We start from the raw sequence: 25,244 nt of genomic DNA, 5'->3' as shown, positions 1-25,244 counted from the left end.
AAGAAGTCAGTGAAGGGAGCAGAGAAAGTGACCTTTTAACAAAGGTAGCCGTTATAGTGAGGCTCAGTTACTATAAATTACATTACACAGGGAAACAAACAAGTGACCTTTACAGACAGGTGGTTTTATATAAAGGTGACCTTTAAGACAGGTTTGACCGTACGTGAAAAAGAGGCTAGCCATAAATAGTGTATAGCGTTTGTATGTTAGTGGTAGGGTTGGGGGTTTTCTGGTGGCGGAAAGGGGGGTATCTCTGGTGGCGGAAGTGGGTATCTCTGGTGGCGGAAGGGGATATCTCTGGTCTCGGAAGGGGGTATCTCTGGTGGCGGAAGTGGGTATCTCTGGTGGCGGAAGGGGGTATCTCTGGTGGCGAAAGGGGGATATCTCTGGTGGCGGAAGGGGGTATCTCTGGTGGCGAAAGGGGGATATCTCTGGTGGCGGAAGTGGGTATCTCTGGTGGCGGAAGGAGGTATCTCTGGTGGCGAAAGGGGATATCTCTGGTCTCGGAAGGGGGTATCTTGTGGCGGAAGTGGGTATCTCTGGTGGCGGAAGGGGGATATCTCTGGTGGCGGAAAGGGGGATATCTCTGGTGGCGAAAGGGGGATATATCTGGTGGCGAAAGGGGGTATTTCTGGTGGCGGAAGTGGGTATCTCTGGTGGCGAAACGGGGTATCTCTGGTGGCGGAAAATGCAAGATGTCCAATTATTTGTCTGGAAGCCTTTTGTTGATTTACAGGAATCTATTGCTACGTTTTCTTAAGCTTTTATTTGGAATAGGAGAATTAAACTGGTCATGAATGATTATCTTGTTTCTGAACCTCACCTCAACACAATTCCCATACGGTTTTTACCTAATTCAGTAACCATTTATGATCATCTTTGGAATTAGGAGAGCAGCGATATATTCTGAACTCCGAAAGTAAACGTAATAACTCTAACGTTGACACATGTAACTTACAGCACACTGCCACTGATGTTGGCCTGCTTCATTTGTTTTGTTTTCATCTTTTTCCCCCTCTTGATTTTACAATGTAGATACATGTAGATATATAATCATTAAGCATTTTTTATTTTCTTATCATTATTTTCTTTGATCAAGAGACCCAATTAAAATCACAAATGCATATTTCTCGTTTAGAGTATGCTGTGGTCAAAATAAAAACCCAAGTACCTGTAAGATTTTTTTTCAACCATGCAAGTTAACTTTTTTTCTTCCATCCAAGTTAACTTTTTTTCTTCCATCCAAGTTAATTTTTTTTCATCCATACAAGTTAACATTTTTTCATCCATACAAGTTAACTTTTATTCAATAAAGGAAATGATTGTATCATTGATGAATATACAAATATCTGTCTTCCTGAGGAGGTTAAGTTTCATTCTTATTCCGTTTAAGTTGGCGACATTGGAATGTGATTTTTACACATTTGATAGTTTGGTTTTATTACACGATATACATTTTGTATTTCGTGTTAATGAAACAAGAGCACAAAAACGTTCACAATTTACTACCCATAATTAATTCCTGAAATAACTATGTAACAGGGATTTCATCTATCATTTTTGAATGTGAATGTCTTCCATTTCGATTTGCAGATATTTACAATAGTTTCAAGCATTTTTGCTTTTTCCGGAAATAAGGACCGGTATATCGTTTAATATTTTACTATTATTTTATTACGTCCGGTAGTATTTCACTTGAGCAAGAGATAATTCGGGAACATGTTGTGTTGATGTAACAGATGTATATTACACCATGTCATCATGTATACCGCTAGATAAACTTCATGTTAAAGTCGATGTTGCTAAAAACAAGACCGAAGATGTCCCAGCTTTGGTAAGAGATATCACATTGAGAAAACCTAAATTGTGTATTAACCTACAGTAGACATACTGAAATCCCTTTTGGGATTCCTTCTTGGGACTCAGTAAATCGGACGTTTAATAATATCCGGCACCTCCAATATACGGCAAACGTCCCACATCACAAGGAAGGATTACAAAAGGGGTTATACATGTTGTAGATCTGTCAATGACTAGAATACAGTACATCTAGGCTATATATGTTGTACATGTGCATACTAGCTACGATGTTGTACCGGTGAGAAATTTCGACAAAAGTATTAAATGTTCTAATGTTCAAAAGTTTTATTTAAAATCGGCGCTTTAAAACAATAATACTTTACGTCTGATGAGCTATTACATCCGACACATATAACGTTAGAAAACATGCATTTTCATTAAATACGATCTACAATACAGTTTATAAAACATTAAGACATACTCGTCATGGATGTTTGTATGTTCTTTGCCTACATGTGTTGCATCTGCATTGTGACTTGTACAAGCTAGTGTGTTTGTTATTTTGAAGTGCACATTCCATCATTTTGGAGCATGTGACCTGAAAGATTGTTTTCCATATGTTGGGGGGGCCTAACATGCGGTATGTCTGCTGTGTTGTGGTATTGGAATGTGTAGGATTTTCTGTAATGTTGATAAGATTGTGAAGGTAGGTTGTTGATGTTTATTTGTGTGTGATCTTGTATACTTCTACTGAAAAACTTCTGAGGCATCTGATTTTGAGTTTAGGTAATTTTGAATGGGTGAGTAAAATTTCTTTCTTGAATTTTTGAAATTTTTTTGGCATTAGTTTCTACACAAAAGTGCCACGTCAGTGGACAGAAGTTGAAATTTGATAAGATGAAAGAGTGATAGATGGTGAGTTTGCCTTATCTGTGCAAGTATTTTCCTGTTTGATTAAGTGCATTTGGTTGTTTGGGTCCTTTTTCGCAGATGTTTGAGACGTGTGTGAAAATCTAACTGAAAATCTATTGTGACCTCTGACAACTTGACTTCTGGTTCGCATTTGATTGTGTTGTTTCCAAATCGAAAAGTAATGTTTTCTTTTTGTGTTTTTTGCCCATTAGCAATGGTATTTGAAATTTGTCTGGATTTGCTTGCATGTAGCTCTCTGCGAACCAGCGTATGCTATCTTTTTGTAGTTTATGATGTCTAAAGTTGTATGTGATTTACTAATTGTGTTATCATCGCAGTAATTTTAGAGGTGTTGTATGAAGTGAAAGATGTCGTTTTGAAGATATTAAAGAGGAAATTGCCTAAAATTGAGCCTTGAGGTACTCTTTTGTATGGTGAGAGAAAACTGCTTGTGTGATATCCTAATTTTACATTTTGTTTCCTTTGTTTGAGGTAGTCTGAAAGTAGTTGTGTTGCTGAGTTAGAGAGTCGGTATTTCTGTAATGTAAGCCGCAGGAGATTCTGAAGTAGACAATCAAAGTCCTTTGAAGGATTCATAAGTATATAGCCAACAAACTTGTTCTGGTCAAGTGCCACCTACCAGTCTTCAATGACTCTCACTAAAGCTGTTTGACACTCATATCCAGCTCTAAGTGCTAACAGGTGGGGTTGAAAACCACCTTCAAAGAAGTCACTAAGCTTTGTGTGTATGGATCTCTCAAAGAATATAGTCTAGTCATAAATTTGAGAGATCAAAATATGTATGTAAAATCAAGAAGTTTCTTTAAACTCAAGAGAGTCAAATTTTCTGAAAATCAATATACATGATCTCTTTATTGTAAATATGACCTTAATGTTACTGAATACACCGTCAATTTTGTTAAATGTGTCCAGAGGGGGTCGGGAATTAATATGAGCTCAGACAGCTCATGTAAATGAGTTATTTAGCTTTTAGTTGCTATTAGATAGAGCGCTACAAGCTACACACAAAAAAAATATGATTAATGAAAAAAAACATGTAACCCGTCCCCATGTCAATGTCCAGAGGTTATTACATATCATGTAGCTCATTTAGATGGATTGATTTGGCATTGAATCAGTTCAAACCTAATATTATGAATGATGTAAAACAAAATCTGTTCAGTAGAACAATAATATATATAGGACATAGAAATTACGATATTTGTGATCAATATGTCTTTAATGTAAAAATTCAACTCCCTCAAAATTTGGAGCTAAGTTTAATATAGAACTGATTTTAGTGCATTCATTTAACAATTAAGAAACTGGAACCAAATATATAAGGGTGTGAGTATGTATTTCTGACTTGCACAGACAGTGTTCTCTTTTCATTTTTAGCATCCTCGATGGTCACAGAAGATCCAGTTTGTAACGTACCATGCTCCACCTTTGGACATCAGTGACCGTGGTCAGTGTGAAGAATGGGCTGACCGTCTCAAGTTCATTGAAGAAGATCTGCACTGGGCACTGCAATTGCCTCATGATAAGTTTTGGTGTCAGGTAATGGAAGTTGTAACATACGTTAAGCAGATTAACAAAAAGAAATTATAGAGCTGACGTCAGTTCCGAGTGAGTTTGATAAATTGGGGCGATGTGCCTTGGGTGTGAACACAAAACGGTATGCAGGGCAATGAAATGAAATTCAGAGATAAAACTAATCGACCAATAAATAACTGATAACTGGTGACACATTTTGTACATTATAATGGATACTTACATGGATTAATTTTATTGTTTTAAATTATCTGTAATATTTCTATTATAAAATTATTTGAACAATTAAATAGCTGTTGACTAATAAACTCTAGGTCTTAAGATGCAGATTTTTTGCCTTTTTTTTTTGGTCAAAAGGTTCAGTTATTACAGCATAGTTAAGTTGTGCCTCTCAGCTGGGTATCATGTTTTATAGCACTCGAAGTTCCAAAGACACAAAGTCTCAGCAGATCACATTGTCATAACAGTGTAGTGTTCAGAAAATAATGTGCTGAGACATTTTGATTCTCTCTTATGCATATATCATTCCTGTTTTTATTTAGGTTTAAGGCATTTGTAAATATTTGCATTATTATGGGAAAAAATCCCACATAGTTCATCTTTCCTATCATACTGGCTTAATTTATTCATCTTAGCATATGGAAAAAAATGTTGAATAATTCCTGGGGAAAAAGTTTTTTTTTAATGTATAGACCACTTCAAGATATTGACAGCTTCTGTGTATGCAGTTTTCTTCTCCACTGTATTTGAAGGATGGTAACTCTTAAGGGAGATATATATCATTGTTATTGTGATTAAGTATCAATATGGCTTCCTGTGTTTCTGCTGTGTCTCAAAAAAGTAGTCATAATGATTTTTTATTTTGTATTTACAGATAAAAAATTTAAAAAAATAGATTTTGATATATTCATATTTGTATCTATATGTACCATGATTGATGCATCTATTTTTCTACTTATAAAGACGACTAGGACTGACACCTCACCACATTTTTATAAAATGATCAACAACTGTATATATTCAGAGAGAAATCTATAGATTTTATCTTTATAGATGACTGTGAAATAAAACTTGTGACTTCAGATTGTGTTCGACGAGACTTTTATAAGTCTGATTGACAGCTACCTGCGCTATGCCCCAAGAACTCATGACATCTTGATAGAACTCCCAGTGGACACGAAATCACGTCATGATGAGGTTCATCGTCTTGTGTTCATGACTTGTCTTCGTATGGCGACACATAAGGAATCAAAGGTAACAAATGATAAATTGTTGTGATATTCAAGATCCTTCACTTCTCCTATTGCTTAAAAATTGTTGTAATTTGTTATTTTTTCCCAAGTAGACATGTACAACTTGAATATTAGTATTGAGAGTGCTCTGATTAATGTTTAAAGGGTAATTATAATATAAGTCAGTTGGAATTGTGAAACCACATGGTAGTGATGTACAAATTTGTGGATTGTTTATCTATCATAAGGTTTTACACACCCACGTTTTATACCTAAGGTATCATTAAACCCAATTTCAGCACAAATATAGTTTACACCATTCAATCAAAAATATTAATTGATATACAATTTCAAAATTAAATGTTGCCTGTAAGTTATTTTCTTGGGTAAATTACAAGATTAATCTTCTCTCACAGATGTTGAACATTATTAGGTAATTCTGTTTAGATGTCTATGTGTAAATTTCTTTAAAAATTCCAATAAAACTGCTATCTCCTTTCAAATATGAATTAGAGGGACTTGTACTAAATTTAGAAACTTTGTTAGTGTGGTAGAAATAATTCATTACATTCTTGTAAATTTTCATGGTATTTCTTGGTGCAATATTAAATCTAATGTTCAGTGGACGCCTGTTCAGTATAGTACAACTATAGTATTGATTTTCTAAAACTTTGTCTGACATTAATGATATAATTATATATATTGTTGTTTTACTTAATCTATAAAACATTAATTTACAATGTAGTCCACATTTTCACCATAATTTTGGTGCCAAGATTTTTTTTAATTGGAATTACTAACCAATATACAGTTACCCAAATTAAATAACATAGCACTAAAACTTCATTTTGGAACTGATGCATAGTTGGATGTAAATTGTTCTTGATTTTTTCAATAAAAGTGAGAATAATGCATTTCTCAATTACAGGAACATCACATTACTCCAGGCGTGTTTGGTGAAATCTTGTATGAGAACTTCCTGTTTGACATACCTAAACTGTTGGACCTGTGTGTTTTGTATGGCGAGGGAAATGGCCAGTTACTGTACAAGATGATTGATAATATATTTACCACTCAGCCTAAATATAACTATGATCTTCAGAACACAATTCCAACCATTCTGCAGGTGAATACTTCACTTTGTAGTCTAGATATTACCATGACAGGTGAGTGCAATGTTAGGTCTTTTGCAGTCACCAGGACTACCACCTGGGATTCCTGTCAAGAACATGTGTTGTATCCTTGGGCATTATAATTTAATAGTCTCCACTAATTTGGTAGTGATAACTTAACTTGTTAGAGCCTTGGCCTGTGTAATCTCAGGTGAGGATCTGAGGTGAGTGATTAGATGCTTCCTATTCGTAACGATTTGTATTTCTCAGGAAGCTGAATAGCCCACCTTTCTTTGCTTATATGTTTGTGTCCATGGGCAAATCTCTTTAGTCTGATTGCTGTGAATGGCGTGCGACATGCCTCCCATATGTTCAGTGAGGTAGCAATGAGCTTTTTTTAAAGAGACCCCCACCCATAATGAACCTGCCTGTTCATAGGGCAGTATTCCCAGCAAACAAGCAAGCACTGCTTGTTCCAGTTGACTCTGCTGTATAGCGATAATCACAGAGAATGATTTGTGAACTGGTATAAAACAACCTCAATTTACTATTATCATTATTATTATCATTTAAATATACTTTTTCCTGGATAGTATTTTTGACAAAAGACGGGTTTTATGGCTTATTGTATGGGTAGTACACCTAGAAATGTTGTATACTGCAAAACTGTATTTGAATTTGAGAAAGAAAGTTTTCTTTTAAAAATTCATTTTTCTTTCTTGTGAAATGGCAGGTATTTGATAATATTCGAGCCAAGTGCGGTGTGGCAGAAGTTAGTGGGCTGATTCCAAAGAAACTGACAAATCCTGGTCAAGAACAGACAGAACTGGTTACTATGATGGCTACAGACTTTCAAGATGTGGTATTTTATCTAGCAGACACTGGCACCACACTGGCCAGTTTTCTGGACGTCTACCCTCCTGCCTGTAGCCTGTTCTTTAAAGAAGACTTTGTACATCAGTACGTCAACAGACTTTAAAAATCTGCGATTTTAGAAAAAAATTAACTTATCAGTCTGATTCTGAGGTGTTTAGATTTGATAAGCAAGATATTTCATACTTGAATAGATATCCGTAATGAAGTGAATTGACTTACACTGAGTCAAGTTTTATCTTTATGATTTTTGTCAAAACTAAATTTCATTATTTATAGATGGGTAGGAATTCTCTTATCAATACACAGAAAGTAAGAATTTGAAAACAAGTACTAGGTACTTGTATTAATTTGTTTACTTATTCGTAGATTGGTGATGACACTGTTGCACTCATAATGATAGTAAATACATATTTAACAGGGATCAATCAGGGATTATGTAACTACCAATATTGAGTAGTTTCCCCTAGCAGCTGAAATTTTTATCTTATTGGAAGTTTCCCTTGAATCTTACAATATATTCCTCATTTTACATAAATTTACTGTATGAATTTCCTCAATTTCAAACGAAATTACTTTTTGATCTTTTAGTTTTATTGTTTTGGAGTAGAATTTTTTCTTATTAAAAAATGGTTTGAACTGTCAATCACAAATGTGTTAAAAAAATATCAATCATTTTCAGCCCAGGAGGCTTTCTTCTGTGGCCCTGTGGAACCTAGGCTATTTTTCCCAAGTCACAAAAAGGATACTTTCCCCTGTATTCTAGATTAATCCCTGATTACAAAGGAGGGTGGGAGTAGAGGTGTTTTAGGATTTTAAAAGCATGTTGGAACTACATTAGTGTAAGGAAAACCTGGTTGGAATGTGTGATTTTTGATAAAGTAGATTTGATAGAATGTAATACCATAGAGGTGTTTGAAATTGTTATTCAATGCATTTGAAAGGTACTTTTATGTTACAATTTGATTAATGGGGCAAAATTCTTGTATAAATTTGACTAATATTTCTGAAAAAAGTAAATTAAGATAGAGGTTGTTTAGCTTCTGTTTCTCTGATTCATTTGAAAATTTTAAGCAAAACTGTTATCTCAGGTTGATATTAGAACCAATGATTAAGATATGCTATGCTTAGTAGATATGTACAAACAGATTTTCGCGTACTTTGGCCTTATGTTGAAGGGCAAACTCCTGGAAAACTTATTTTGTTTTGAAATTATTTTCAGGAATTAAAAATAACATGCATTTTTTTTTAGATTTAATTAAGAAATAAAAATACTTTACACAAATCTATTACAGTTTGGCTCAGCTATATGAATCGGTGATTCCACAAATAGTAACATCACTCAAGAAACGCAAATTTGACAGCCACAGGTAAATTTTAATCTGATATAAAATATATATCCCACTAATTTCTTTTATCACACATGAAAATAGAAATGTCAAAAGATTTTTGTCTACAAAATTTTTTTTCGATATGATATATGATTTGCAGATTTTGGTATATGAATTTTGATCATTACGATGCCCTTTAAAGTTTAAGATTTGAATGATGGTTTTAAAATATTGATTTTATTTTCAATTTTATATTGTGTATCCTACTTATGATGTTTTTTTCAAAAGTCATGTACAATTTTCGCATTTAATTTTCAGTCATAAGATGCTGTTGAGGCAAAAGACCCAGGAAGCAAAGAATTCATTGTTGAAAGTTGTTCACCTTATCATAAACACCTGCTGCATACAGCCTCTACTGGAAAACATGTATGCATGACAATTTTGCATAATAATAATTTCTGTTCAAAATGATATCCCGGAATTAAAACAATAACAAACATCATTTTTAGATTTAATAAAAGTGATAATTTGTGCAGTATATATGGATACAAAATCTGTTACAGACTGGCTCAGCTGTAATTCTACCTACCCAGTAATTTAAGAACATTTAAAAAATTCCAGCCTCTCCAAAATTTTCTGTGAATTTTCTTTTTGTTCTATCATGGGTAATCTTCATCAACAAATTAATGGGTCAAGTTTAAAAAGATTTATTGTGCTAACTTTATCCATGCAATCCAGTGCCAATTAAATAGTCTTTATATGGAAAACCATAAAAATACCTGATTTTAAATTAGGGCAGGATATTCAGGGATTTGGGGTTTTATCATGCTTCCTATGTATACGCCATACCCTGAAATCTTTGTTTATTTGTAGTGGCGGTGACGAGAGAGTGGAAGATTTCATACATGTGTTTACTTCAATATTAAATGAACGAAGGTGAGGTCCGTGATGGAAACACTAAAAGATTATGCTTCATGTTTTGGCTAATCCAGCTAGTACACCTGGTAATTCATGGAAATTTCTATGTTAAACATGTTAGATTTGTCAGTCAATTAAAAACCAATATTGATATATAGCATTGAGTAATTCTAATTTACTTTATTAGTATGCTGATTTGGAGAGTTGAAACAATTCATTGTGATACATATCATTTTACAATATTTACTTCTATATTCCGTTTTCAATTTCTTTCCATTTCAGTATGATACGTCATTAAGTATTGTCACTCAAAATAGATGTTAAAGATATCATTTGCTGCTTGTCATCAATTATTTCATATATTCTTAAATCTTCTATAACAAGACAAATATTATAATATTTCTTTTTAAAGAAATATTTATTTAAAATCAGTATATAAAGATTTGAAATGCACTTCATGTCAGCATCTGGTTCTGTTATCAGAGTTTGTATGATTTTCAAAAATAATCAAATTGTAGAGTGTATATCGTGATGTGTATCATATCAGAACTAAAAAGTATCGTCACAATAATTTTTATTATATACTATATATCCTTCCCTAAACTGTCTGTTCTTGTTGGATCTTTAGAATGAAAGTCCAGTATGGATTTCACTCTCTTATGTACTTTCTCAGTATGCTATCATCCTCATTATGTGGTAATGTTTTGTATGACAATTATGTAATGCTGTCATTTCAGGTTCCTTGCTGATTTTGAGAGTCGTCACCGTTTTGAAAATTACCAGGAAATACTACTGCAGTCACCGATAGAAATGTATCCTTTTTATCTTCTTTGATATCAGTAATGGTTAAATATCTTGTAACATTTTGTAAGTGTGAATATCTGTAATGTGGACAGAGGATTATCTCCCTTTGAGCTGATCAGCCGTGAAGGAGCCATTTCCTACTGAGAGTTTGTAATATCTTGTTAAAATTAACATAACAACCAGGTGCTGTTCCATTTATGATATTAAAGATAGGAGAGAGCAGTTAATTAGTCATTATGAAAAATTGTTACCCCTCTCTTAATGAAAAAAATGTTGATTATTGAATGAAATTAGCAATGTTACAAACCATTGATGGTATTGGCAAAACTTTCACAGATATCGTATGACAATTTCAGAATATCTTTGTTTTTTCATGTCACGTCTGTCATATAAACATACAATTTTATACCATTGTAGGATTTCGAAAATGAAAAAAAAAGATAAGAAAAGATAACCAGTAGAAAAGAATATTTCTAAAAATAAATAACCTGTAAACATTGTGTTGACCCTTGACCTCAGCCAGTGATGAGATGAGACTTCAGTACATACAGGATGCTATCAGCTCAGCCTTCACTACTCATGGTCGCCGGCGGAAACCAACCGGAGGCACAAACAGAGGGGGCAGGACTAGTCCTGATGGCTCTCCAGGACCCATGGAGGATACTGGTGCTGTTGGAACAATGGGCGGGGCTACAGGTGGAGCAGTGGGCGGGGCTATAGGTGGAGCAATGGGCGGGGCTCCAGGTGGAGCAGTGGGTGGAGCAGATTTCACAGCTCATGCTGACAACTTCCAAGTAGAATCTTATGTAAGTTGGTGCTTCAATCTTGTATCTAATTATTTTATATACATGATTATATAATAAGCCCATGTATTATAAGCCCATACACATATTGCAGTGTCAATAGAAAATGTCAACTGATCCTGTAATTCATTGTCCTGAAATAATTCTTTCTTCCATGAGCAAGAGACTGACTCCCTGTCCTTATTGCAGGAAAGATATACATTTCTCTACAAACACAGATGGAAATGATTTTTTTATATCATATAATTTTTATCAGAAAATTTATTTGATTTCCTAACTAGCTGTGCCAATAAAAAGGCTCTGGACAATTTCATGTGACAATAAATTGTGAATGCCCCTGTGATCTACACTAAACTATGTACTTACTGACAGGTAATCCAGATGATGCCCCGTGGATATCCAAATTTTCTTACTTTCATATGCAGAAATATCTGCTTATCAATGTCAATCATTCACTGAAGGGACATTTAATGTTTAAATGAAGGAACAAAGTGATGCATGATGATATTAATAACATCTGTAATTTGACCTTTTTGACCCTGTTGTAGGAAATGGAAGGCGCCTGTGCAGCACGTAAAACTGGTGTGGAGTTAGAATCCCTCATCTCCTCCGTTAAAGACCTACTTCCTGACCTCGGAGAAGGCTTCATTGAGGTCAGTAAATAAACAAAAGAAAATAGAATGCTAAATTCAAAATAAAAAACCTGAAATCAAATTGAAAACAAATTTTCATTGGACTGGAATCATTCAGGTTTTTTTTCATATGAAGTTATAATTTCACAACAGAAATATTGGGAACCTTCAGCCAATCACAACTCCTCTAGGTCACATGACACATGTGTAATAACAGCAATAACATATAATGAGTGTTATTACTGTAACACTAATAACAGACTAGTTGTGTGAAAAAATTGATTTATATATTTTAAATTATGTAATATACATTATATGGCAGAAATGTAAATAATATGTATATCATAATCAAGAATTTTTCATCTTGGACTAAAAAAGATTTTGAGTCTTAGATTTGTTAAATCTGAAATTATACATAATGCACGAGTGTTGATTTTATTGATGAATTTGATAAAAAAGGAAAACTCCTGAGATATTGATTAGCTTTATAGGTTTATATTTACATTTTGTGTCTTAAGGAATTCTATCCTAGTTGTTTGGTTGGACGTATTTGTAGGTTTGTTTAGAGGAAATGGACTACAACATTGAACGTGTCATCAACTCGGTCTTGGAGGACAAATTACCGCCCTCCTTGCAAGACATGGACAGAAATATGCCTCGGTGAGCAGTTTTATTTGTAGAATTCTTCAATCATATTTGTTTCTCCATTTCCAATGATCTTTGTTGGTGTGTGTGTATAATTGATATAGATCTATAGTGACAAAGCAAATCTCATATCTGAGGATTTGATATAAAGGTAGTGTATGACTTAATTTTTATTTTGAAGAAAGCATAATTATGTTAGTCAATGTACAAACATTGTCAAACAAAAATCATAGTTCAAATTATCGTAATCTTAGATATTTACGGTATCGTCCGGATAATAAGCAGCAGCTTTTTTCCTTGGTGGTCGGGCATGTGGCTTATATGTGGAAGCAGAAAAGTAGGTAGGATGAAAGAAAAAAGCGTATTGATCGGACATTGGTTCCAGATCGAGCACAACTGTAGACAGAATGATTTTTAACATTGGAATAATAGTAACATTCTCGTTGATTTAATTAATCATTTCTTTTAAGATGATTTTAAGTTTGAAAAAAACAACATTCTCATGGAATTAATTAGTCAAACTTTTTGATATGAATCACAATAATATCTTCTGAACTTTCTGAACCATAGCTTAAGTTTGTTAGGTTATAAGTATATAACATCTCTTGAGAGAATGAGGATGAGTGTGAATTAGGATGTGCCCATCCCAACACACCTTGTTTGATGTATTCTAGAGAAACTCCAAAATTTAATAAGACTTAATTTTTTACAACTGCTGTTTGGTTCAAGACCTTAAGGTTTCTGTGTCAAGTTTATAGGTCAAAAGTCAAGGTCCCAGTAGATTGATGTACTTCCTGTCTTATTTCTAAAACCCAGGAAATGCTATGGTATATCTAGCTGTTTGCATGGGGATGATATATTGCTATTTCCAAGTACATTTGTACATGCAAGTGATTGTGAAAATTTAGTCAGTGAAATAATGAAAACTTTGTGTAGAAAATGTCCTTTTACATCCAGACTGGGAAATTTTAAATTTGTTGAAATATTATTTGATTGTTTTAAAAGAAAGTTACAAAAACTTTGACTCATAGAATGAACTGCAACTACATATACATGTACAAAATATTACGCAATGGTTGCATACATCTTGCATGGAGTCAAAGGTCAATTGTAAAGGTCCTTTGTAAAGGTCATACATCAAATATCAAGCTCACAGCATATTCCCATCCCATCTCTTTCACGTCCCATCCCATCCCTTTCATGTCCCATTCCATCCCTTTCCTGTCTCATTTCCATCCCTTTCCTGTCTCATCCCGTCCTGTCCTTTCTTGTCCCATCCCATCCCTTTCCTGTCCTGTCCCATCCCATCCCTTTCCTGTACCATACCGTCTTTTCTTGTCCCATCCCTTCCTTTCCTGTCCCATACTATCCCTTTCCTGTCCCATTCCATCCCTTTCCTGCCCCATCCCATTCCTTTCCTGTCCCATCCCATCCATTTCCTGTCTTATCCCTTTCCTGCCCCATCCCGTCCCTTTCCTGCCCCATCCCTTTCCTGTCCTATCCCATCCCTTTCCTGTCCCATCCCATCCCTTTCCTGTACCATACCGTCCTTTCTTGTCCCATCCCTTCCTTTCCTGTCCCATACCATCCCTTTCCTGTCCCATTCCATCCCTTTCCTGCCCCATCCCATTCCTTTCCTTTCCCATCCCTTTCTTGCCCCCTCCATTACCTTTCCTGCCCCATCCCATCCCTTTCCGCTTCCATCCCATCCCTTTCTATTCCCATCCCTTTCCTGCCCCCTCCATTACCTTTCCGTTTCCATCCCATCTCTTTCCTGTCCCATCCCATCCCTTTCCTGTCCTATCCCATCTTGTCATGTCTTGTCCGTCCTGAATCAGTGTCCTATCTTGTGATCCTCCCAACACAATTTGTTCATGCTTACCCCATAGCATCATAACATCATGTTCTACAATTGATCATATTTTGGTTTTAAGTAGGAACAGGGGCTTTCGTGTCCTATAGATATTTTGAAGTCGTTCACAGATATCAAACTGTTGTTACAGCCTTTTAATCTTTCAGTATACAAATCATCAGATCAATGTTGTAACAATGTTGAGTATGTGCTGATTGTATTTGACAGGGAAGTGTCACAACCTGGGGAAGCACCAAAATCTTTATTGGATGGTCGACGAAACGTGTACGATAATGATGAATTTGATGTGTTCAGCCGTGATTCTGTAGACACGTCTCGTATATTCCATGGGAAACAGTAAGTAAAAATATATATATATATATCCCAGTGCAAAATAATACTGTGAAAATATCAGCATGATTTCTTTACCAGAATTTCTTTTATCTTTGTTAATCATTGTTCATGTTGTCTGCCTGACATCTTTCAATCCTGAAACATTTCTTTTGCAATTTCTGGAGTAAGGTTGGATGGATATTTCTGAAATTTTATTTGTCACCTCCCATTGGCCCCTAGTTGTACATTTTTAATTTTAGGACTGACGGAAAAGAAGAAAATGATTGACAGGTAGCCATATTGGATTCTGAAATTTTCAGTTTATTGTTGTTATTCTTGAGATTATAAATGGATCTTCTTAAATCTAATGTGTGGACTCTCCAGAGTGTGTAGTCCCTCTTATGTTGTCCATTGTAGGAATTGATAGAAATTAGAGTAATAAGATAACCAACAGACATCTATCTTAGATTACAACAGTTGATGTTTATTGTTGATGATCTCCTGCCCATCATCCCCCCCACCCACCCACCCATCTCAAGGTCCTCTTTCCAAATTTTCAGAATGCTTTATCCACTTCTGAATATAAAGATACATTAGGATAAAAAGTGAAATATATACTCAACAAAAAAAGAAAGGTTAACATGTTTTCTTGGCGAATACCTGTAAATGAGTGAAAACAAAATGACGTTTGTGCAATATCAGAAAACGGTGGTGTTTTAGATGACAAAATCCAAAGGGGTTACCAAAATCATTCAAGCGTGAAAGTCTGTATTAACGAAAGAGCTGCACGAGGTTTTCTGCGACTTACTTGTATCTTCGCTTGAATTTCATAAACATTCAAACTGACAACTGTTCCTTAGATCCTTAGGACTTAGAAATAACCGAATCTTGCTATCTATCAACTTTATCATTATGCCCCGGCTGTCACAAGTACAGAGAGAAAGGGCTGTAGGCATGATCCAGGCTGGGGAGTCTCGCCATCGAGTTGCATGGCATTTTGGTTGCAGTGTTAAGACAATTTGCCAGTTGGTAAGTCGTTTAAACCAAACTGGGTCAACATCCGATCGTCCCCGAAGCGGCCGACCCCGTAAAACGATCGCCAGGGATGACCGTCGTATACGATTGATACACTTGTGTAATCGATTCGTAACCGCAGTAGAGACTACAAGGACATTGTTTGGGCGTCGTGTGTCCCCCCAAACAGTCTGCAACAGGTTGAGGGTCTACCAATTGAAAGCGCGGCATCCCTACACTGGACCCAATTTGTTGCGACATCACCGTACTAATCGGCGTAACTGGACCCGTGTTCACCGTCATTGGGCCTTACGACAACGGAACAATGTTCTGTTTTCAGATGAGTCCAGGTTTTATCTGCAACACGGTTACGGAAGGCGCAGAGTGTGGAGGCGACGAGGGGAGCGTTTTGGGAACTGCTGCGTCGCAGAACGGGACCGCTTTGGCGGCAGAAGTGTAATGGTTTGGGGTGGTATTTGTGGGGGGACTCGTACCAGGCTTGTTGTGTTAAATGGCAATTTAACCGGCATTCAAATTTTAAATTTTAAGACCAGTGGTTCTGCCATTCTTAAGACGCCATGGCGTTGGTGCCATTTTTCAACAGGATAACACACCAGCGCACACCAGTTGCGTCAGCAGAACTTTCTTGCAGCAGAATAACGTACAGGTGTTAGATTGGCCATCTAAATCACCTGATTTGTCACCGATTGAGCATGTCTGGGAAGTTCTTGGATGACGCGTGAGAGAACGTCAAAATTAGACGTCAAACTTGCAGGAGCTGGCCCAAGCCTTGATCGCTGAATGGAACAACATCTCTCCTCGAATTATCCGCCGTTTACGAGTTCCATGCGACGACGCTGCAATGCTGTTTATTTCGCAAACGGTGGCCATACCCATTACTAAGGGTGTTACCTTTGAAATTGACGCCAACGTCCTTTACAGTCGAATAAAATCAACTGAACGCAAAGTTTTATAATGAACCATGACTGAAGTTTTATCAGAATTGATCAATTACTTTATTCATACATGATTGGTAAGGATTTATGAAGGGGTTAATTAATTAATCACAGAATAAAGTAGTACTAACTTTCTTTTTTGTTTAGTATATATTTAAATTTTCAATTACTTTAATGAATTAGTTAATTAATTGTATTGCTGATGCTGAATATGGATAGGTATATTTCTAAACACGTCTTGTTGCTCCTGGCTGCCTATAGGCAAATAAACAGTACGTAGACATCATCACCATATCGAAATATGAAGTTAATTTTTTGCCAAATTATTCTTCTTTCCTTCCAGATTTGCCCTGAAAACCCCTACAGTGCCTTTTGCCCCCTGCACCCATAAGTTGAATTTTGTTTGTCAACACATCAAAATTGCTTGCCTATGTAGCCGGATATGTTAAACTCATTGACTCTCTTACAGCACCTAACCACTGGCATTGTTATGCAACTGTGAACGCCACTTGTCAAATATGAAGGGATATTTTACCCTGTGTAATATGTTATATAGAGGTGCATCAAGTTATTATTCAATATTAGCATAAAATATTTTATATTTCCGAGCTGCTGGTGAAGAATATGGTGTAGGAAGTTTTCATATAGTGTGACAGTGTTAACCATGATAACCTGCCCTTAGATAATGTCACATTCTGTTACAAATCAGTGTCATGTCTGAGAATCTCATGACACATTTGTTTTATATTTAAACCAGATTCTGGTTAGTATGGGAGCAGATATATCAAAGTTTTTTTTTTATATATTTTCTAGTTGTTAGACAAGGTGAGGTGGAGAAATCCAAAATTTTGTTGAACAACAAGTTGGAAGCATTAAAACTTTAATTGTATTATTTTCTATATGGCTGTTGGACGTTGTATATAAATAAATGAAATATGTCAGTACATAATGTAAATATTTTATGAAAGTCAAATTTTATGAAATTTTATGAGAATCAACTAAATGACAGATATTTCATGAAAATCTATTCATCATGTAAAATGATAGATATGTTACGAAAATTAATCGGTTATGTAAAAAAAAAAAAAATTGAAAGTATGTCTGCATTCTAAGACTCATTTTTATAAGAATGAGTGGCTTGTTGTTAGGCACTTTTCTCCTTAAAAAAGTATGGTGGTACTAGGGAAGGTACTGTTAAATGTGTTACAATTAGGTAGGAGTGGCCATGTTTATAACATCTTTATTCAGTACTTAGTTCAGTCATTAGAAGGAAAATTTTATAGTGGATATATGAATCAACTGTCAATGTCAGAGTATCAGCAGACATTTTTTGATTAACACTGATACAGTTTAATGTCTTGATTTGCCAAAAGTACATATTTTATATTTTTCTGTCTGCCTCTTCAGGTTGATAAGAAAGTGTCTGTTCCCAAAGATGATGTAACATGGTCTTACTCAATAGTACTGCCCATCCTATACTTACCTCAATCTTTTCTGTACAAAAACATCTTTAGCTTTATGTTTGCTGTCCTTCTAGAATTAAGATAAGACTGAAATAAAACATTATTATGTTTCATGTTTCACTTTATCTAAATATTTTACATATTCTAATTTTATATCTGGAGCTTGGGATAAGAAATATATTAAGATTATTTTTTTTCTAAGAGTGACAAAGAACTGCTTTTCAATTGATTAAGACTGAATGTCACTAATATACATCAGTGTGTTAATATTCTCCAAGAATCATGAACATGTGACATTTTTTTATGACAAAGAGGTTTTAATTGAGGCACTTGTGCCAGAATCACACTGGTATGCAATTTTTTTGTGTAAGTTTTCTATATAAGGATATTTAGATACTAACTTTCAACACAAACCCACTGTCAGGATACATCAGTTACATGTTGTAGACAGTCTGATAGCTAAGATGAATTTCTTCTCATGGCTTACTCAGCTAAATACTTAATATCATGATTTATTTTGTAATCTTTGACCTATGACAACATTATCTCATATCCGTTGTCTCACTCATCATTAGACTGAAGTGCTGAATTTCCTCAAGAAAGGAGGGTTACTGTAAATCTATACATTTTTGTGGTGCTAAAATTTCAAGGTTTTCATTAAATATCCATTTTTTTGCAGCTGATATTGTGCTTAAATCCTAATCATGAGATCAGATAGTACTAAAATCCACCTCAAATTTTATCTGTTTATTATTTTGTGGAGATATAAATTCCTGGATTTAGACTACACATAAATTCCACCAAAACAAATTGCCCACAAAAATTAATGATTTTACGGTATGAGGGTAACTGACTATCTAAAGTCCACAACAGTGTTGTTCACTGCTCTCAGCTTCAAATTTAATTTTTACTGATTTGGTGGGAAGGACTGCTGCTGTTTAATTAATATACGGAATTAAAAGTAAAGTCTTTGTAGAGACAAAAATGACTGTGGTTGTAAAAGTCAGTCACTTTGTTAAATGTTAATCTTTTATAATTCAAAATTTTGATTGATCTGAAATTACACCATTGTTAAACCACTCTTTGGTTAAAGAAAGTTGAGGTTTTGTTTACAATGTGATTTTAACGACTTAGCTGACAATAAAGCATGAATTGGTATCTTTATTTAGAACAGATAACCCCTGTGATGGGAACGCTCTCTAGGTTAATTTGTCCTTTATTAGGGACTCGGTAGGGTAAATGCAGAACTCATAAAACACCGGCGTTCAATGTCTGATATTTCGTAAAACTGCCTTAAAAAGATCAGGGACATAAATAAATGTTAATAGCTGGCTGTAGCTAATGTTTCATTTACCACCTCGCAAATAAAGATGGTCTAATCATGTGCTGATACACAAGGCATATGACCTTTGACCTAAAAACCACAATGAATCCTTTTGATATAAAAGAGATTTTGATTTAATTGTTTATTAAACTATTGATATTTTAGTTACATGCAGCAAACAACTGAAAGTAGGTTTCATTGTATAACACATAAAAGACCTGTGTATAAAGGCCACTTTTATCAAGTTTCATTGTTGCACAATTGAAACTCTATATAAAGGTCACATGTATATAACAAATAAAAAATAATCTCTGTATATTGGACATCTGTATATAACAAATAAAAAATCCTGTCTATAGAGGTTTTAATGCTGTAGAGATATCAATACTGGAAACAAGTGACCGATATACACATGTATAAATGGGACATTATTTTTTTCTCTGTGATAAAAGGCATGTTTAACTGATGACCATGTCATATTGAATTAAGTATTTAACATATCTTACAATTTGATACGACACTTTTGGCTAATAAATCAAGGATTTTACATGGGGTCTGTGTGATACAGAAATTATGAACTGAGTTCAATTGTTTAATTTGTCACAACCTTCAGGCATGTTTTATTCAATATTTTCAGCATTTTCTACTAAACAAGATGAATTGAATTTCGTGATTGGGATATAACAGAACGTCAACAACACATGTGTCTCATTGTTTCACATATCAAATTTTAGATTCCACATTAATATATGTACTGCAAAATAGCAAAAATATCATCCCCACAAAAATAACAGGCTCTACAGTAAGTGCCATATTACATTGGCATGAATGTAAGATTCTATTTATCAAATAAAATGTGTAGCTCGAAAATTTAAGAAAACTCTCAAATTAATTTTCCTTTATTTTGCATCAGGCTCTACTTCTTGAATTCCCGAGACAATCATGTGACATCATCCAGATGTGATTTACAATGGATCTTTGATATCACAATAGTGTCATTACAAATGTGAATATTTGTGACATGACCACCATGACATCACACAACAGGCCAGATACTGTAAAATCACATATTTTCATGGGTTTTAAATTTTGTGGTTTTCTTAACACATATTGTTTCATTTGCATTTGTTTTCATGGAAACGTCTTGCTAAGGAAATCCAATTGTGCTTTAATCCATGTAAACATCTCTCTGTTTGTGATCTTGTTGACACACAAATTGGTTGATTTAGAATATCAAATATATTAAACATTATATTGAAAATTATATTGTAGAACGTGATTTCAACTCTTAAGCTTTAGATAAATTCTCTTTGATGTAGACTTGAATGTGAAAATATGTGAAATCTTAGCTTGATGTGTTAATTTCAGAAATCTGTACACGTGTAGGAAACTGAAAATCTCTGATAATTTTTTTTCAGAAATAAGATGGACAAGATATCACTGGACGATAAGACAATCGGGTCAGAGGACAAATTCAGACTCAACGAAGCCTATGGTTACGTTGTGGAAACGGTGACTGCAGAGGAAGCATCACAATATGCTAAACTGTATGATGATGAGTATGATGATACGTACGACACAAACAATGTCGGTGCAGACGATGCCGACTCGGCTGATGAGCTGCTGCATGGAAGGTAGGTAGAGCAGAATAACGAAATATCATACTGTTAATTCAGAACTCATGTGTCAATGGTTGTCATAGTTTCATAAATATCTTAAGTATTTGGTTACTAAGCTAACCAATTGCAGCTGTCATCTGTTATGCTTCATAAAACATACAGATCACGCCAACTTCTTTTGCTTAAACCTCAATATCAATTAAATTTTTAGGTCATCCTTTGGTCAGATGACCTATTGCGATCGCCTTGCGTCCGTCACCCGTCGTTAACATTTTCAACTTCTTCTCAAGTTCTGCATGTCTCATTGAGCTGAAATGATCATGACATGATTCTGACCAAAGTTTGCTAATTTTGGATTGGTCCGAAATTCAACATTTTGTTTTTTTTGTTTTCAAAATCCTTGATCAAAGTTGGAACATAAAATAATGCAGTGATTTATTTGGTCTTGCTTGTCTTAAGTAACATTAGAATGGGACCAATTTTCATCTCTCTTTATGTAATACATGTGTTATGTCTTAATCTGTCTCCAGGCCACTTACCGTTCCAAGGATACTTGGAGGAGGTAACCAAGGAAGGACACAAAAGAGCAGTGAATCAGAATCACAGGTATGTTTGTTTGTTTTCTTATTATAACAGTAAAGAGTGGAACGTTTTTGACTGAGTGTCTCAAAAAGGAGAAAACTATGTACAGAGTTATAGCCCTTTGTTTGTTTTTGGATACAGATTAATGTTTTAGTTTTCATTTATCAGTTTCACTTCACTAAGTATATATCTCTTTAGAAGATTAATAATTAGTCCAACACTTGCTATAACATCTGGTGCTTGATGTCACAATGTTGCTATTAATAAGATATTGTGCTCACATTTTTTGTATGTTATGAGTAGAAAAACTGTATTTTATCCAGAAGAAACCCTGTTACCCTGGTAAATACTAGCCGCAATATACTGCTTGGCAAGAGAGAACTTCTCTTCAGCTCAATTGGTTGAGCGTCAGACTAGTAAGCCATGGGTCCTGTATTGGAATCCTAAAGGAGGCATTGAAACAAAAAAAATGACAGTTTGTAACTTGCTAAAGGACAAGACTGGTTGACAAATAACAAATAAATTAGGGAAACTACTCCAATGTTGTGGTTGATATCCTTACTTAATGTTAAATTGTAGTAACATGAAGCCTTATTGTCAACATCAAGCACTCTTAACTCTGAATGCACAGTGTGCTATAGCAACAGTTTACTCAAGAAATTATACTAAACATATACCTACAGGATTCAGAGGACGAGAAAAAACAACGGGATCACTTTGTACAAGATCCGGCCCTCCTGAGGCAGAAAGCGGAACAACGCAGAATATCACAGAGAAGAGGTCAAGGTCGTCGGTTTGGCCAAGGTCAAGGTAGAGAACAGGGCCAGGAGGGACAAAAGTATGATGTCAAGGGCAAGGCCAAAGGACAAGGTCAAGATGCAGATGTCCTTAAAAACAGAAAATTTAAGGAGAAAAATAAAGCATCGAGAGGAAATCATAACAGACGTTACATGTCTGATAAAAAGAGGATGGGGTTTGGGGGAGGGCCGTGAAACTTGTACACATAACAGACGTTACATGTCTGATAAAAAGAGGATGGGGTTCGGAGGTGGGCCATGAAAATTGTACACATAACAGACATTGCATGCCTGATAAAAAGAGGATGGGGTTTGGGGGAGGGCCGTGAAACTTGTACACATAACAGACGTTACATGTCTGATAAAAAGAGGATGGGGTTTGGGGGAGGGCCGTGAAACTTGTACACATAACAGACGTTACATGTCTGATAAAAAGAGGATGGGGTTTGGGGGAGGGCCGTGAAACTTGTACACATAACAGACGTTACATGTCTGATAAAAAGAGGATGGGGTTTGGGGGAGGGCCGTGAAACTTGTACACATAACAGACGTTACATGTCTGATAAAAAGAGGATGGGGTTTGGGGGAGGGCCGTGAAACTTGTACACATAACAGACGTTACATGTCTGATAAAAAGAGGATGGGGTTTGGGGGAGGGCCATGAAAATTGTACACATAACAGACATTACAGACCTGATAAAAAGAGGATGGGATTTGGGGGAGGGCCATGAAAATTGTACACATAACAGACTTTACATGTCTGATAAAAAGAGGATGGGGTTTGGGGGAGGGCCGTGAAAATTGTACATATAACAGGCATTACAGACCTGATAAAAAGAGGATGGGGTTTGGGGGAGGGCCGTGAAAATTGTACACATAACAGACGTTACATGTCTGATAAAAAGAGGATGGGGTTTGGGGTAGGGCCATGAAAATTGTACACATAAGACATTACAGACCTGATAAAAAGAGGATGGGATTTGGGGGAGGGCCATGAAAATTGTACACATAACAGACGTTACATGTCTGATAAAAAGAGGATGGGGTTTGGGGGAGGGCCATGAAAATTGTACACATAACAGGCATTACAGACCTGATAAAAAGAGGATGGGGTTTGGGGGAGGGCCGTGAAACTTGTACACATAACAGACGTTACATGTCTGATAAAAAGAGGATGGGGTTTGGGGGAGGGCCGTGAAAATTGTACACATAACAGGCATTACAGACCTGATGATAGAGGATGGGGTCTCAAAGTAAACTAAGGAATAGTGTTCATAACTTGTGTTGTATGCTGTAATAGGAATCAAACACAGGTAGCCAAGTGCTGTCTTTGTAATGTTCTGTAACCATGATAAGATAAACGGCAGAATTTTGTTGAATATTTATTGATGAAGTTAATGAGTTTTATGAAATGTTAATGATCAATGACTATTAAATGTACAAATGATTGACTTTGTTGAGCTTGTTTTCTTTCTTTACATTCCGTGGACAACTCAATGTGATAGATTGTAGACTCATATCAGCTTGACGTGTGCCAGTTGATAACACTACCTCATCTATTACCTTTTCCATATGCTGAGTTGCTTTCAACCTCCCAACCCCCAACAAAAGATAAATACTGGTAGATAAATAAAGAGATTTACACTGATGTATGTTAGCTGACATTCATATTTTAACAATCATTAGGGTTGAAATATTTGAAGTTTTATGGTGTCAGTTGATAGATATTGCAAAAATGTATATTTTTGTGGGGCTTCATTTTCATGGTTTTTCAATTACTTTTTTCGTGGACAATAGATAAAATCATACAAATTTAAACAGTTAATTGTCACACAAATCACCTACGGCAATTAAAGATCTTAAGTAAACACAAATTTTCTTGGGGGTATTTCAGCTGTGGTACATCTTCAATTTGGGCATTTTACTTCATTATGTAATTCGTAAGTCCCCCAAGAATTCTATTTGGCAGTAAATAGTTAAGTTGCCTCTCTTCAGGTACATGGCTCGGCCAGCAGCTTCGATATCTTAACAGTCTATTTAAGCATTTACTTGTTGGCCGTGTAATACACGTACTGAAGTTTTGGCAGGCACTGCAGCTGTTATAGCCCCTTAGCCCATATTATTATAATGCAATAAACTATTAAGATCCCCAGCAATGTGCCTCTGCGTAATTTGTTCATAAAATATTTTCTGCTGATATTTGTCCACATTTGCTGACCATTCATTTAATTCAATACCAGTACAACATAACTATAAAGTCACAATTAGAGATCAACTTTGTTATGCTAGATCTGGATTCCTTAATACAGGCTAATGGTCAAAATAGATATGGAACCTGTGACAACTGAGAATTATCAATTTCATCCCAAGAACTGTTGAAAATCGGAGAAGAGTGGAAACTAGATGAAGGGCAATTTGAATGGGACACTATGAGGTGATGGTAGGCCAAAAAATAAACCTTTTTTTACAATTACAATTATCACACACATACATACCATGTTATCTATATAATAACAGGGGTTATATAACTGTTGTTGTTGCCACACAGGTAATATGACTTGGTGAATCTATGATTGTTTCTAATTAACTGTATATGTACAATACCAGACAACTATATTGTGTCAGATATATTTAGGTCCTTTGCATCACTGACGAGTCCTAGAGGGATGAAGTGGCTGTACGATGTAG

The 25,244-nt window shown here is 35.3% G+C and overlaps 2 protein-coding genes across 2 annotated transcripts; one reads left to right on the top strand and one right to left on the bottom strand.

Moving 5' to 3' along the window:
- Positions 1-206: 206 nt before the first annotated feature.
- On the bottom strand, positions 207-1,005 carry LOC132560775 (uncharacterized). The gene is made up of 2 exons (XM_060225451.1): positions 959-1,005; positions 207-675 (listed from the first exon to the last, which is right to left on the bottom strand). Exons 1-2 carry the CDS (start codon positions 1,003-1,005, stop codon positions 207-209), a joined length of 516 nt encoding a protein of 171 aa, XP_060081434.1.
- Positions 1,006-1,720: 715 nt separating this feature from the next.
- On the top strand, positions 1,721-23,196 carry LOC132560799 (activating signal cointegrator 1 complex subunit 2-like). The gene is made up of 16 exons (XM_060225476.1): positions 1,721-1,834; positions 4,111-4,272; positions 5,350-5,520; positions 6,427-6,624; positions 7,344-7,570; positions 8,779-8,853; positions 9,133-9,240; positions 9,688-9,750; positions 10,470-10,544; positions 11,060-11,342; positions 11,888-11,992; positions 12,528-12,631; positions 14,697-14,825; positions 20,977-21,192; positions 21,708-21,783; positions 22,443-23,196. Exons 1-16 carry the CDS (start codon positions 1,754-1,756, stop codon positions 22,749-22,751), a joined length of 2,382 nt encoding a protein of 793 aa, XP_060081459.1. The 5' UTR covers positions 1,721-1,753; the 3' UTR covers positions 22,752-23,196.
- The last annotated feature ends 2,048 nt before the right edge of the window (positions 23,197-25,244 follow it).

This window comes from Ylistrum balloti, unplaced genomic scaffold (genome assembly GCF_031769215.1).
Source record: "Ylistrum balloti isolate Yb309-2 unplaced genomic scaffold, AGI_CSIRO_Ybal_v1 Utg371114, whole genome shotgun sequence".
NCBI lineage: Eukaryota > Metazoa > Mollusca > Bivalvia > Pectinida > Pectinidae > Ylistrum > Ylistrum balloti.
Note: the sequence above shows the minus strand (reverse complement) of the source record. Positions and strands in the feature narration are given on the sequence as shown.